The 14119-nt window shown below is 50.5% G+C and overlaps 1 protein-coding gene across 6 annotated transcripts in view; it reads left to right on the top strand.

The window, feature by feature from the left end:
- Positions 1–7971, top strand: part of Hk1 (hexokinase 1) — a 101593-nt gene extending 93622 nt beyond the window's left edge. For 4 of the 6 annotated variants that reach the window (XM_039098432.2, XM_039098434.2, XM_039098435.2 and 1 more), the window contains 4 exons: positions 1454–1637; positions 2632–2787; positions 5126–5359; positions 7020–7971. In XM_039098432.2, the coding sequence (XP_038954360.2) occupies positions 1454–1637; positions 2632–2787; positions 5126–5359; positions 7020–7167 (722 nt within the window). In that variant the 3' untranslated portion in view covers positions 7168–7971. The remainder of the gene's footprint in view (positions 1–1453; positions 1638–2631; positions 2788–5125; positions 5360–7019) is intronic. The other 2 variants (NM_001393711.1, NM_012734.2) reach the window with 1 other exon arrangement.
- Positions 7972–14119: the final 6148 nt, after the last annotated feature.

Genomic DNA, 14119 nt, shown 5'->3' with positions numbered 1-14119 from the left:
CTAGTCAACATAGTAAGTGCCTGGCCAGCTAGGGTTACATAGAAAGACCATGGGTTTTGTTTGTTCCTTTGTTTGTTTTAAAGATGATCACTCCATCCCTCTTTATAGTTTACCTCAGACTTGCCATTTAAGTTTCCCTAGAAGCAATGAGAAGACAAAATGTTTTGTTGATTTTCAAGAAATAGACCCAGCTGGATTGTAGTAGCCCATGCCTTAATCCCAGCACCTGGGAGGCAGAGGCGGGTGGATCTCTATGAGTTCCAGTCCAGCCTGGTCTACAGATCACGTTCTAGGACAGCCAAGGCTAAACAAACAAAAACAAACAACAACAACAAAAACCATCCAAAACTATAGGGCTGGAGAGATGGCTCAGTGGTTGTGAGCATTGGCTGCCCTTCCAGAGGTCCTGAGTTCAATTCCCAGCAACCACATGGCAGCTCACAACTGTAACTAAAATTCCAGGGAATCTGACCCGCTTACCCAGACGTAGTGCAAACACCAAATGTACATTTGAGAGAGAGAGGGAGAGGAAAAGAGTGAGAGAGAGAGAAAGAGAGAGAAATATATGTTGAGTAATGATGGTGCACACCTTTAATCCCGGCGCCCTGCCCAGAGGCAGCGGCAGCAGATCTCTGAGTTTGAGGCCAGAGCGAGTTCCAGTACAGCTAAAACTACATAGAGAAACCCTGTCTCAAAAACCAAGCATATATACATATACACACAGATATATGTATTTATGTATGTATATACCTCACACATACACACACTGGTGAGGACTGGGGATGTAGTTCAGTTGGTAGAATGCAGTCCCTTCCTGCCAGGGGTCAAGGATCATTGTAGAAGGGGTGGGGGAGGCGGGGCAAGAGATTATAAGAGCCAGAGGTGGTCTAGAAAAAGCCTTTTGTACATATGACAGGGCAGTTGCACACATGAAATTGGAGGCTCTGACTGCAGGCAGATCCTGTGCAAGATCAAGGAGGACAAATCCCAGCGTAGATCAGGAGAGGGTCACGATCCCACCCCTAGCTGAGGAGTTAGCAGCCCCTGACAGCTGCTGCGGGAAAGAGAGTCAGTTTTTCCGTTCTCTTTGGAGATGGGGACCCCGAGAACCTCCCTGTGCCCCAGACCAGGTCCTAACCCACACGCAGGCAGCATTAGTTGCGCTCAGTGGGTATTTTTAGAGGGAGTCACATAGACTTGAGTGGGGAAAAATGGTAGAGGATAGGGAAAGGGCTGGAGGGGAGGGGGTGTATTTAGTCCGAATCTGTGTGCCTATGACCATTTAAAAGTCGTAATCAACCTTGCCCTGCATCAGAGCTCTGGGTGTGAAGTGTCTGGTGTGAAGTCCCCTCTCCTGTCATGTGAGGGCCGGCCCGGTGTGAAACACCCCCGCCCCGCCCCCACGGCGACCCCCACGCCAGCCCCACCGCTGTCCTCTTCCCTGGTGTTTTAGGGACGGGCACCAATGCCTGCTACATGGAGGAGATGAAGAATGTGGAGATGGTGGAGGGGAACCAGGGCCAGATGTGCATCAACATGGAGTGGGGCGCCTTCGGTGACAATGGGTGTCTGGATGACATCAGAACAGACTTTGACAAAGTGGTGGACGAATATTCTCTAAACTCTGGGAAACAAAGGTAATGAGCCCGCCAGGAGGGAGTCTGCACAGGGCCTTGGAAGTCCACCCCTCTGGTATAATCGGGTTTTCCATTTCTGGAAGTGACTGAGACAGTGGACACGCCGCCTCGTTTGCCCTTCAGGGTCTGAAAGAGGGAGACTCCCTTCTCACGGCAAGATCCTGCACCCCCTTGTGGCTCCTCAGAGTTTTGCAACTCAGGTCACAGACTGGTTCTGAAATGGCAGTGTCCACTTACAAATGAGGTGCCTGCCCCAGTCGCCCAAGAACGAGGTTCTTGTTCACTGACGTAGCCAGGACGAGATAGTCCAAGTTATGTGCTTTGGAAAATAAATCGGCTTCAGTTTAATCCTGAAAGTGTTGCGGCTCTCCCGGCTTGCCCCACGCCGTGCTCAACCAGAATTCTGTTAACGACAAAACCATCAAAAACAAACCAACCAACCCAAACCATCAAAAAATGAATATAAAAACCAAAGAGCCTTCTCTCTCTACCCATGTAAGACTCCGCTGAGATTTTTGCTTAGTCTGGAACTGCTGAGGGCCTACTGTGCTGGGCTGTGACGTCTCATCGAGACACCCACTCCCTGTCTTCCCAGGACCAGGAGTCACTGTGGTGGTGGTGGTGGTGGTGGTGGTGAGAGGGAGGGAGCCTGTGTGCGCTCTGTAAAAGGGTGAGGTGTGAGAGAGGCTGGAACAGGAAGAGGACCAGGCTGCAGTGGTCCTCTCTGGGTTGTGGCCTGTGGCTAAGAGCAGAGTAGAAAGGGCCAGACAAAGACAAGGAAGGAGGCCACCTAACACAGCTCTGTGGCTGCTGGAGGCATCAGTGTGGGGAGGGTGAAGGGCTTCTTAGGTCTCCGTCAGCCCCGTCATCGAGGCACAGGACAGGCATGTGACTGAGATCATATCCTCGATGGGGCTGTCATGGGTCTGGAGTGACTGTGGGCCCGAGGGCGAGTGGTCCTCCTGCTTATCACCCTCCCTTCCTCTCGACTCAGGTTTGAGAAAATGATCAGTGGGATGTACCTGGGTGAGATCGTCCGTAACATCCTGATTGACTTCACCAAGAAAGGCTTCCTCTTCCGGGGACAGATCTCCGAACCACTCAAGACCCGAGGCATCTTTGAGACCAAGTTTCTCTCTCAGATTGAGAGGTGAGTAGGGAGCGGTTTTGAGCGTCATTTTGCTTTCGGCGAACTCCAAACAACTCTGACTTTACAGGACTTCCCTTAGCATAGCATTCTTGAGGTTCATCCACATTGGTCCCTCCCTTTTAGGGCATCCATTGGATGCCCCTATCGAATTTCGTTTTCCTGCTTCTGCTAGCGTCTGGCAGCTTGACTGGTTTCCACCGTTTGGTTCCTGCTATGTCTTGTCTCATGCATATATTCACAAGTGGACTGGCTGGTCCCTATAGGAATTCCCTTTTCAATTTCCTGAGGAACCACCATATTGATTTCCAAAATGGGCCCCTCTATTTGTCATTCCCAGCATCCTCACATACGCTGCCACTTTCTGACAGACAGAAAGACAGAACAAACTAGAGCTCCTTAAGTTCTGTAAAGTTTTAAAGATTGGCATTTGGGGGAGGGAGGCAAATAGTACAATGAGGAAAACATTTACTTCATGCCAATGGCAGAAGTATGGTGGGAGGTGGGGAGCAGATCCCAATAGTTCCGACCCCATGGACCTCTCTGCCTGACTGTGCTTCCAGGAGTGCCTCAGTTCCCCAGGGCCTCATTTCCTGCTCTTTAAGATGGGGATGATGAAAGCTTAGTGTAGGAGTTCTGGCCAGAGGGTCAGGAGTTGTAGGCCCAACTCTTCTACGTAGTGAATTTGGGGCTAGCCTCGGCTATTTGAGGCCTTGTCTCAAATGCAGACCAAGGTAGTGATTGCATACATGCAGTGCATATACAATGCATAGCCTTGAGAAAGGCTAGCCAGTCTCATCTCAGCTCTTTCAGTTTACTGGGAGAAGGGAAACCCCTGGGGTACACTAGGTTGTTCACATGACCCTTTAGCAAGGGAACAAAGGCCATCGTGGCTGACACAGAATGCAAGGTAAGCCGAGGTATGAAAACGAATGGCATTAAAGGTTACTCTGTGTGAGAGTGCGTGTGTGTGTGTGTGTGTGTGTGTGTGTGTGTGTCTACGCATGTGCTGTGCCACAGTGCATACTTGTCAGAGGACTTCTCTCACCTGGCAGAGAGGGGGCCGCTCCATGGTTTCAGGCTAGCCTCTGCTCTTGTGTGGGGGATGCTTTGGGCATCAGATTTAGTTCACTGGGCGTTCATAACCAATGCTGTCCCCATTGAGCCATTTCCCAGCCCTGCTGTCATCCTTAGGAATATTACAGTTTCAAAGTGATCCTTTCTACATGGGCAGTGTGGGAAGGTGGGAACTAGTTGAGTCTCTAGGTCACCTTGGGCAACCCTCTCTCTCAAACAGAAGAGGAGGAGGGAGAGAAAAAGAATGTAATATTGTTTCCTGGGATCACTAGGATTCGAGAGAGTTTTAATTTTTTCAACTTTAATTTCTGTAGTTAAGCATGTGGTACTTCTGGACTCATTAAAAAGTTTAAAGCAAGCTGGGTAGGTAGCACTGGCACAGGCCTTTAATCTCAGCACTCTGGAGGCAGAAGCAAGCAGATCGCTGAGACCTGAGGCCAGCTTGGTCTATGGAGTAAGTTCCAGGACAGCCAGGGCTACACAGAGGAACCCTATCAACAACAACAAAACCCAGAACAGCAGCCCTCAATCTTCCTAACACTGTGACCCTTTAATACAGTTCCTCATGCTGTGGTGACCCCAACCATAAACTTACTTCCGTTGCTCCTTCGTAGCTGTAATTTTGCTCCTGCTATGAATCATAATATAAACCTGTGTTTTCTGATGGTCTTAAGTGACTCCGGTGGAAGGGTCATTAGACCTCCAAGGAGTCATGACCCACGGGTTTAAGAATCACTGGTTTAAAGCAATGTGCCGAAGAGATTAGTGCTCATTGGCTGAGAGCAGGTCGAGCTCTTGCAGAGAACCTGAGTTTGGTTCCCAGCCCTCAATTCAGGCTGCTTAGAGCTACCTGTGACTCCAGCTTCAGGGGCTCGGACGCCTCTGGCTGTCGCAGGAACGTGTAACTCCAGCACAGACACACACAGTTATCAGCCAAAGGTGGGAGAGATGGCTCTCACCTCTTCTGACGGTCCACAGTGTGAATTTCAGCACGCACAATCAAGCACGTCATAGCTTCCTGTAGCTCCAGATCCAGGGGATCTGACGCCCTCTTCTGGCCTGTTTGGGCACCCATGGCATATACATAGACACACTACAAATGTGTGTGTGTGTGTGTGTTCTTTTAATTTAAAAATCTATTCAGAAGGGGAATAACCCCCCTAAGACACCATTCACAGACAAGCCAGAGTACTTCAGACCGTCCTTTGCTTCAAAGCTTCCGTGGGCCGGCTCCATCCAGCTCACTGGCTTTTGTCCTTCACAGTGACCGGTTAGCGCTGCTCCAGGTGCGGGCCATCCTTCAGCAGCTGGGTTTGAACAGCACGTGTGACGACAGTATCCTGGTCAAGACCGTGTGTGGGGTGGTGTCCAAGAGGGCGGCTCAGCTGTGTGGTGCCGGCATGGCCGCCGTGGTGGAAAAGATCAGAGAGAACAGAGGCCTAGACCATCTGAATGTAACTGTGGGAGTGGATGGGACGCTCTACAAACTTCATCCACAGTGAGTATGGCTTCCTCCTGGCTGGGGAGTTGGTTGATGGTTACAGAGTGTTGACATAATTCCTCACAGAGGGAGGCACAGCAGCCTGAGGCATTTGGGGACAGGAGCCTGAGGCCATGAGTAGCCCTAGTATTTGAAGGGACTTCGGGGAGATAGAGAAGGGCTTCAACTGAGTCAGCTCACACTGTCAGGAGGTAGGACTCCCCCTGCTTCCTTTTGGCCCTCTGAGGTGTATATGCAGTTGTGTTATGTGTGTACACATTGGCCAGCTGTGCTTGGTAAAAAGAAATTCAGAACCAGCAAAGTGAACTGTTGTCCCTTAGAATAGGAGCAGTGTAGGCCCGGGCTCTGGTGAGGAGGAACCTTATCAGAGTTGTAAACCCTGTACTTGAACCCATCATATGTTCCAAAGCTGGGACCGTAGGGACAGTGACCATGCCTGAACAGAAGCCCCGTGTATTAGCATTCTATAGAGGAAGGGAACCGACAGAATGAATCTATATTAAAAGTACATCCGGGGTTGGGGATTTAGCTCAGTGGTAGAGCGCTTGCCTAGCAAGCACAAGGCCCTGGGTTCGGTCCCCAGCTCCAAAAAAAGAAAAAAGAAAAAAAAAAAAAAAGTACATCCGTCTGTCCAGCTAATCCCACAATGGCTGCCTCTCAACATAAAGTATCTGAAAGTTGTTCAGTCCAGGGGGCTGGACATCTCAGCTGGTCTTCAGTCTGCATTGGAATCCCGAAGTCGTCAAACCGGATACCAGTGAAGGGATGCCTCAGCAACAGGGTGGATGAACTTGCCAGTGGGAGGGGTGTAGGGGACAGGCAAAAAGCAAAAGCTTCCTTCCACGACTTTTTCTGTGTGCTGTCACCAGAAGATGTGGCTCAGATTTAGGGGGAATCTTCCCCGCCCTCTCAAATCATCCAGGCAAGAAAAAATCCTGCATAGGTGTGCCCGATGCTTGGGATTGAGTTAATTGCAGATGTAGTCAAGTTGGCAACCAAAATTAGCAATCACGCCCCCTTAGCAATAAAAAGAACACAGTTAGTTACCGGAGACCATCTCAGCCAAACCGGGCCACAGGCTGACCCAGTGCCCTGGAGCCATCACTCAGAAACTGTGCCCATCAGGGTTGTGGCTCAGTGGATAGAGTGCTTGCCCCTCCTTATGAAGCTCAGGATTCTCCCCACAGCACAACATAAGCCAGGCATCTGAGGGGGTTTGAAGCTGCTCTGGACTGCCATTCTTCATAGATTCCAGCTCCTGACTGGACCAGAATTTATGTGTATCGAGTGTCACCTATCAGTCCTAGCCACGTTATGATAGAATTTTTATACAACTTTTTGTTGTGTCTTTTTTTGAGGCAGAGCCCTGTAGCTCAGGGTAGCCTCCAACTTAATATGTAGCTGAGGGGGTCACCCTTGAATTTATAGATCTTCCTTACCTCCATCTCCTCCGTGATGAGAATCAGATTCAAGGGCCTGGGCCTCCTGAGAGCTTAGGCAGGCACTCTACCGTCTGAGGTGTCACTGAGCCAGCTGGGTTTACAGCCCCTTCTCACCCCTTTCTCTAGCACATCTTTCTAATTTCAGTTAGAAATTCTCCCAGTTCTCGAGCCTCATCTTCTACTGACCTCCCCTCCCCCATCATTCGCCTTTTCAGCTTCTCCAGAATCATGCACCAAACTGTGAAGGAACTGTCACCAAAGTGTACCGTGTCCTTCCTCCTGTCTGAAGACGGCAGCGGCAAGGGGGCCGCCCTTATCACAGCTGTGGGCGTGCGGCTCAGAGGAGACCCTTCGATCGCCTAAAAGCCAGGATCCTCCCAGCCCCCAGCCCGCCACCCTTCCAGCACTCCTCTCTAGAACCGACGACCACACCCCCGTGTTCCACCCAGCAAGCCCCGCTGGGAGACCCAGCGCCAGCGCCCACTCCGCCGCAGCAGAGGGAGGAAGGGGACCGCAGTAACGGAGCACCACGTAGAATACCACCCAGAGCGCGTGTGCTGTTGATCTGATCTCTCGCCTGGACCCCTAATCCCTGCCCTGCCACTCTGCATGATTCAAGTTCGACCTGGCCATGCATTGCCCATGCGTGAACGTAGCGGCACCCGCGTGCGTCTACTGCAGATGTCCAGCTAGGAAAGAGTCCCCTCTCTTGGACAGTCTTCTGGGCCCTTCCAAGCCCATCCGTGGAGTCGCCTCTCCTCCCCTCTCCCCCGTGTGAAGTGTGTTATCACCAGCAGACACTGCCGGACTCCTGCCCACAGGGGCGTGGCCTGAAGGGCGAGTGTGGACATGGCACTGCTGTTCCGTTCCCTTCCCCTCCCAGCACCCGCCGCAGCCTGCCATCCCGTCTGGATGTATCGATGCCACAGAATTGTGAATTGTGTGTCCGTCCGTGGAGCCAGTCCTAGCCACATTATTGACAGTCTTGCATTTTGTTTTGTCTCCTGGTGGTGGGGGTGGAGGTGGTAGGGGTGCGCTAAGGTGGGCAGTCCTGTGGGAGAACATCTTGCTAGAAGGAACCAACCCACGAAACAACACCATCACTGGAATTTCCCATCGCTTTAGTGAGCCATTGTTGTACGTCTAGTAAACTTTGTACTGATTCAAGAGTCTGAGTGGTGTTTGCTCGGGGTGGGGGTGGGGGGCTTAGCATATGGTGACAGCCAGACTAGAGGCTTTATGGACTCATGGGTTAGGGAGAAAGCTTAAAAGCGTCCCAGGTGTGTCTGTAATCCCAACACTTGGGAAACAGAGGAATGAGTTCAAGACCCTCCTTTGGCTAAATAAGTTTCAGGCAGGCCTATCCCAAATGAAATGAAGCAATAGAAATAAGTCTCCAGCCCCCAGAGTTGGTTCAGACAAGGGCTTCTCTACTTCAAAATGTCACACAAGTAGCCTTTGGCCTGATATCCCAGCACCTGCCTTGAGCTTGCATCCTAAGCCCCAACCTCAAGGCTGGAAATGATCATTCTCTTTACTTGTTGGTGAGCAGTGAACTTGACGACCTGGGGCTGGCTGGGTTAGTGAGAAAGCAATACAGGCTTTCGTAACCAGGGTGTTGGGTGTCCAGGGGTTTTCAAGGTCTGCCTTGGGTATTCCGTAGACCTTCTGGGGCCTCTCCCTTCTCCCTATTGGTCCTTTTTAGATAGCCACCCTCATGCCTTCCCCTGGCAATGTTTTCTGGACTAGAAGCTGCCATTTCAGGGAACCTGCCTTCCCTTTCCTGCCTACCTATGTTCCTCTAAGGCCCTTCATGTCCCTCCTGCTCAGAGATTGACAGATGCTGCGAGAGGGCAGCTTAGGGGGAAATGGACTCTGTGTGTGGGTGTGTGACAGACAGACAGGAAGGCAGGCGTCTGAAGCCAGTACAGGGGATGCTGCAGTAAAATTACAAGAGATGTGGCCATCTGCAGGACCGAAGAAGTAAAGAGAATCAGAGGCCATTACAGTAAGGTGAGTGTAGGCCAGCCTGGAGTGACCATTCCACTTGGTGGCAATCAGCTGAGCAAAAGCTCTAGTTGCCAATAGGAAAACAGAACTAGTCAGTTGTGCAAAGCCGGGAATCTATATTCTTTGGAAGCCCACAACCCTGAGGAAGACCCTCAGTTACCTTTTGGGATGGTTTGAATATGCTTGGCCCAGGGAGTGGCACTATTATGAGGTGTGACTTTGTTGGAGTAGGTGTGTCACTGTGGGTGTGGGCTTTAAGACCCTCCTCCTTGCTGCCTGGAAGCCAGCATTCTGTTAGCAGCCTTCAGATAGCAGCCTTCAGATGAAGATGTAGAACTCAGTTCCTCCTGCACCAGGCCTGCCTGGATGCTGCCCTGCTCCCACCTTGATAATAATGGACTGAACCTCCGAACCTGTAAGCCAGCCCCAATTAAATGTTGCCCTTATAAGAGTTGCCTTGGTCATGGTGTCTGCTCACAGTAGTAAGACCCTAGCTAAGCCGCCTTTTTTTTTTTTAAAGATTTATTCATTTATTATATATAAGTATACTGTAGCTGTCTTCAGATACACCAGAAGAGGGCATCAGATCTCATTACAGATGGTTGTGAGCCACCATGTGGTTGCTGGGAATTGAACTCAGTACCTCTGGAAGAGTAGTCGGGTGCTCTTAACCGCTGAGCCATCTCTCCAGCCCCTAAGACGCCTTTCTAGCTCTGCCCTTCTTAGGGCATTCAAGAAGTTCTCTGCCTTTCCACAGAGATAGCATGCCCTCAAGGTACCCTTCAGGATGCCCCGTCCTTGGGCAACACTCATTACCAGGTAGGCATGTTGTGTTCTCTTTCCTTTCCTGTCCTGGTCAAGTTTGCAACACATGAGGCATCAGTCTAGAACAACTGGTCTAGGATCTCGCTTGGCCCAGCCAACAAATTCTGCAAAAGTACTTCTGTTTCTTTTAAACACAGAATCTCATTATGTAGTTCTGGCTGTCCTAGAATCCATGATGTAGACCAGGCTGGCCTTGAACTCACAGACCTGCCTCTGCCTTCCAAGTGCTGGGATTAAAGGGATAACTCTACCATGACCAGCTTCTGCAATTCTCTGAATGTTTGGGACTGTGTCGGAACATCAAGGGCTCTGGTATTGCATCAACATATGTTCTGACAGCCTTCTCTAGTCTCTGGAGAGAGGCAATAGAAGATTCATTTTCTCACTGGTAAATGGCCATAAGCTGAGAGTAATTAAGATTTGGTCTTGGCTTTCCCAAAATCCCCACAAGTAATCTCAGTTACCTATGGTGTCTGTGACATCCCTAATGGACCAACCTGGGCTCCTACCGGAACCTGAGTCTGTGAGTCTTGGCCTGGGCCATGTGGGAGTCAGAACCAATGGCTATTGCCTTTTCCACTGCCCTCTTTTTCCACTGAGATCAAGGTCTGATCTAAGACAAGTATACCATCCTTCTGGGCCATGTAGTAAAGACTGTTTAAAAATGGTCTACATCATTTCTAAACCTGTGGGTAAAGACTCCTTTGGCAAATCTCTATCCCCCAAAATATTTGCATTACAATTCACATAACAGTAGCAAACTTACAGTTACGAAGTAGCAATGAAGAGTTTATGGTTGGGAATCAGCACATACATGAGGAACTGTTGCATTAGGAAGGTTGAGATCCACTGGTTTAGACATGCCTTTGGGCCTGTTCATTTTGGTCAGGATTTGTAGCAAAACCACCTTAATTCCGGCTCCATTTGTTTTCTTTTGTTTGAGACAGGATCTCACTATGTCGATCTGTCTGGCTTGAAACCCACTCTATAGAACAGGCTGACCTTGAACTCACAGAGATCCACCTGACTCTGCCTCCCAAGTGCTGGCTCTCCCTAATTTCTTTTTAATTATCTTTAAGATCTGCTAATGAACAAGCTCTGTGAACCTATATGGGTCCTAAATCTCCCACCATCTGCAAGGGAAATATCTGTAGGGCCCCTGGGTCTCCAGGATATGTTGACCAGGTTTCTCGGGGGATGGGGGGAGGTCAAAGCGGAATCCCAGACAGTCAAAGAAACAGGATCTAGCTGACAATTGTGGATCAACTCTGAGTGGTCTCAAAGCCATAAGAAGAGTTGAACATAAGAAACTTAGATCATTCTCTTCTGCAGAGCTGAAAACAGTATTATGAACTGCCTTTAATCCCAGGGCAGCTGGATCTCTTTGAGTTCGAGGCCAGCCTGGTCTACATAGAGAGTTCTGGAACAGCCAGAGCTATTTAATTATCTGTCTCACTACATAGACAAACAAACAACGCCCCCCCCCCAATAAAACAGTATTATAATTAAAGTCGTCTGAGGTGGTCATCTTTTAATCACCCAAGGAATAGTAGGCCATCACCCAAGGGACATTACTTCCTGATGAAATCAGGGTTTTTGAGAGTCTGAGGGTCTAAGTCTGCCCTGTGTTTGGGAAGGCAGCCCAGGAGCAATTTTGGAGGAATCATGGAGTCAGTTTGTCTCCTCTACAGTGAGATCAAGTCAAAGAGAAGTCTTGGGTCATTAGATTTGCCCTTCCCCCACCTTCACTCCCTTGTCCACCATGAGTAAGTGTGGGCTGTTGGCAGACAGCAGCTAACGCTGTCGAGTCCAGCCAGGGAAGCAGCCAGACTCAGAAGCGGGGTCCCGAACCTGTTCATGGCTCAGTGCTCTGCCTTCTTGTTTCCTCCTTGAGCGTTCCAAGATATTTGATGTCACCAGTCCTCAAAAGCACTTGATGTTGCCCCAAGAGCCACTTTCCAGGCTCCAAGAGGCACCAGAAGCTCCGTGGATCCCTGAGCAGGTGGCCCTGCCAAAGCCTTGCATGACTCTGGGACCCACTGTCATTCACTCAAGCTCGCACAGCTGGAGACAAGAAGCAGAAAGAACTAGATGGGGTCGCCTAGTCGCCCATGAGCTCAGAAGAAGCACTGGCACCAGGATGTATCTTCCTCAGTCTGGGATCCACCCTCCCACTAACAGGGAAATTCGTATCATTTGCAGAGACCCCAGAGAAACCATGAGAATTCCACACTTTCTAACTCCAAGATGGCTCGATCATATTAATGGCTCTTACAGAATCTCGGCTTTCCTCTGGCCCTTCATGAGTCAGGCCGTGCCAGCCTAGCCCACTATGAGCCACCATGAACAGGCAGGACTAGTCCCCTCCAAGCCTGTCTCTGCTCTCTGCCACATCCCCTTCCTGTCCCCAGATGAACAGGCTGGAGGATTGGAGAGACAGCTCCTAATGCACCAGTCATTTGTCTTGTGTTAACTCATCTGAAATGGGTTTCTGGGGCCTTTCAGATTTGCCTAGTAAGGTTTCAGACACTGGCTAGGGACTAGAGGGGACTGAGGTCAGGCCACCACCACCTACATTGTCCAACTGCACCCACAGCAGCACCAGCAGCAAACCCAAGCTATCTTCCCGGTACAACTTACCCACAGCCAGGAGGCCAAGGTTTCAGCAATGAGTATGACTGCCACACCCACCTCTTAACCAAGGGAATCGAGAACTGAGAAGGAGGCCCAACCGCACTGAGAATGCGGAATGCAGCAGATTGACTGAGGAGCCTTCTAGACTAAACCCCTGCTTGTTAGCCTGACCCTACAGGAGTGGGTGGTTTTTACAACACTTCATGCACCCCCTTCTGAGGTAGTCCTTGAGGGTCCTTCCTTTATTGGCAACGGTTGGCAACAGTTGAGACACATGTAGGAAACACCGGGGACCTGCAAACCAGGCTTCCTATTAAACTCCACTCAACAACACAGGACGCTGGGATCCGCTCACAGTTCTGGAGACTTTCGTGCTGTGTTGGGGCTAGTAATTCACAGAGTGAAACAAAATCAAAAGCGGGGTTTCCCAGGGTGCAATGGGAGCAGAAACAAAAGCAGGCAGCGAGAACAAAGAAAAGCAGGCTTAGAGACAAAGAGAGGAAAGCGCAGGCTTCAAGACCCCGAGGAGCCCCTCATCTCCAGCCGTCCGAGCTGCTTTACCTACCCCAGGCTCATAGCAGCGGCAGGTTGAGTCTGTGCGGCTGCAGATTTCTAGTAATGAAGATGGGACCAGGGTCTCCCACACACTTGGCTAAGCCTTCCACAGCGGAGTTTTACCTCAACCTCACCCTACACCAGTGTTCGGACCCTTTCCTGCTGCCTTAATCACTGTTCTATTGCTCTGAAGACACGCCGTGACCAAGGCAGCTTACAAGAGAAAGCATTTGATTGGGAGCTGGCTTACAGTTTCAGAGGGTTAGTCCCTAACCATCATGGTAGGGAGTCGGCTGCATGCAGGCATGGTGCTGGAGCTGAGAGCTTTACATTCTGATACAGAGGCAGAAAGGGGAAGAAGAGGGAGGGGTGAGAGGGGAAGGGGAGGGGAGGGTGAAGGGAAGAGGGAGAGAGGAAGAAAGAAGGGAGGAAGAACGGAGGGAGGGAGGGGTAGGGGGAGGAGACTGGGCCCTAAACATCAATGTCCACTCCCAGTGACACACCTCCTCCAGCAAGGCCACGCCTCTTAATCCTTCTTAAAGAGTCCGCCAACTGGGAACCAAACATTCAAAGACATGAGCCTATGAGGGCCACTCTCTTTCAATCCGCCACACTCCCCCATCGGCTTGAAGACCTTCAGAGCCCAATGTATGAGACAGCCTGGGCCGGCGAAGGGCCTTGCCATAACAGCAGTAGCCATGTGCGTTCTGAACAAACAGCCAAAGCCCCTCCAGCTCTCAACAAAACTTTCCTCCCTGGAGGCAAGCACCGCACACTATCCCCGAAGCCCACCCACCAGGAGCCATGTCCGTTTGAATTTTAATCATATCTCACTTTGAACTCAAACCTTCCTATACCCGAGGGTTCACCTACATGCTAGAACCCTCAAGTTGTCATCTCCCTGCGCAGACAATCCCCAGGAGCCTACACTTAGCTCGGGGTCCAAAGGGCCCGGTGTGGGTGGAGGCGTGGCTTCCCCATGGACCTTCTCCAGGGTCCTGAAAGGGAGGATGAGCAATGCCCTGTGGGCCGGGTCCAAAGTCCCCAGTTCTCATTACTCCCGGGGCAAGTGGGACCTGTCTAGGTCTAGCCGGGGCGGAATTAAGGACCTCTCTGGGAATGAGTCCTTGGAGTGCAGGACAGTCTCTGCCTCTTCCAAGTCCTCTTCTATTTTCAGTCATATTTACTGCTGCAAACAGACACCATGACCAAGGCAACTCTTATAAGGACAACATGTAATTGGCTTACAGGTTCAGAGATCCAGTCCATTAGCATCAAGGCAGGAATATGG

Source organism: Rattus norvegicus, chromosome 20 (assembly GCF_036323735.1).
Source record: "Rattus norvegicus strain BN/NHsdMcwi chromosome 20, GRCr8, whole genome shotgun sequence".
Taxonomy (NCBI): domain Eukaryota; kingdom Metazoa; phylum Chordata; class Mammalia; order Rodentia; family Muridae; genus Rattus; species Rattus norvegicus.
The sequence above is the reverse complement of the archived record's forward strand: the minus strand, read 5'-3'. Positions and strand labels throughout refer to the sequence as shown.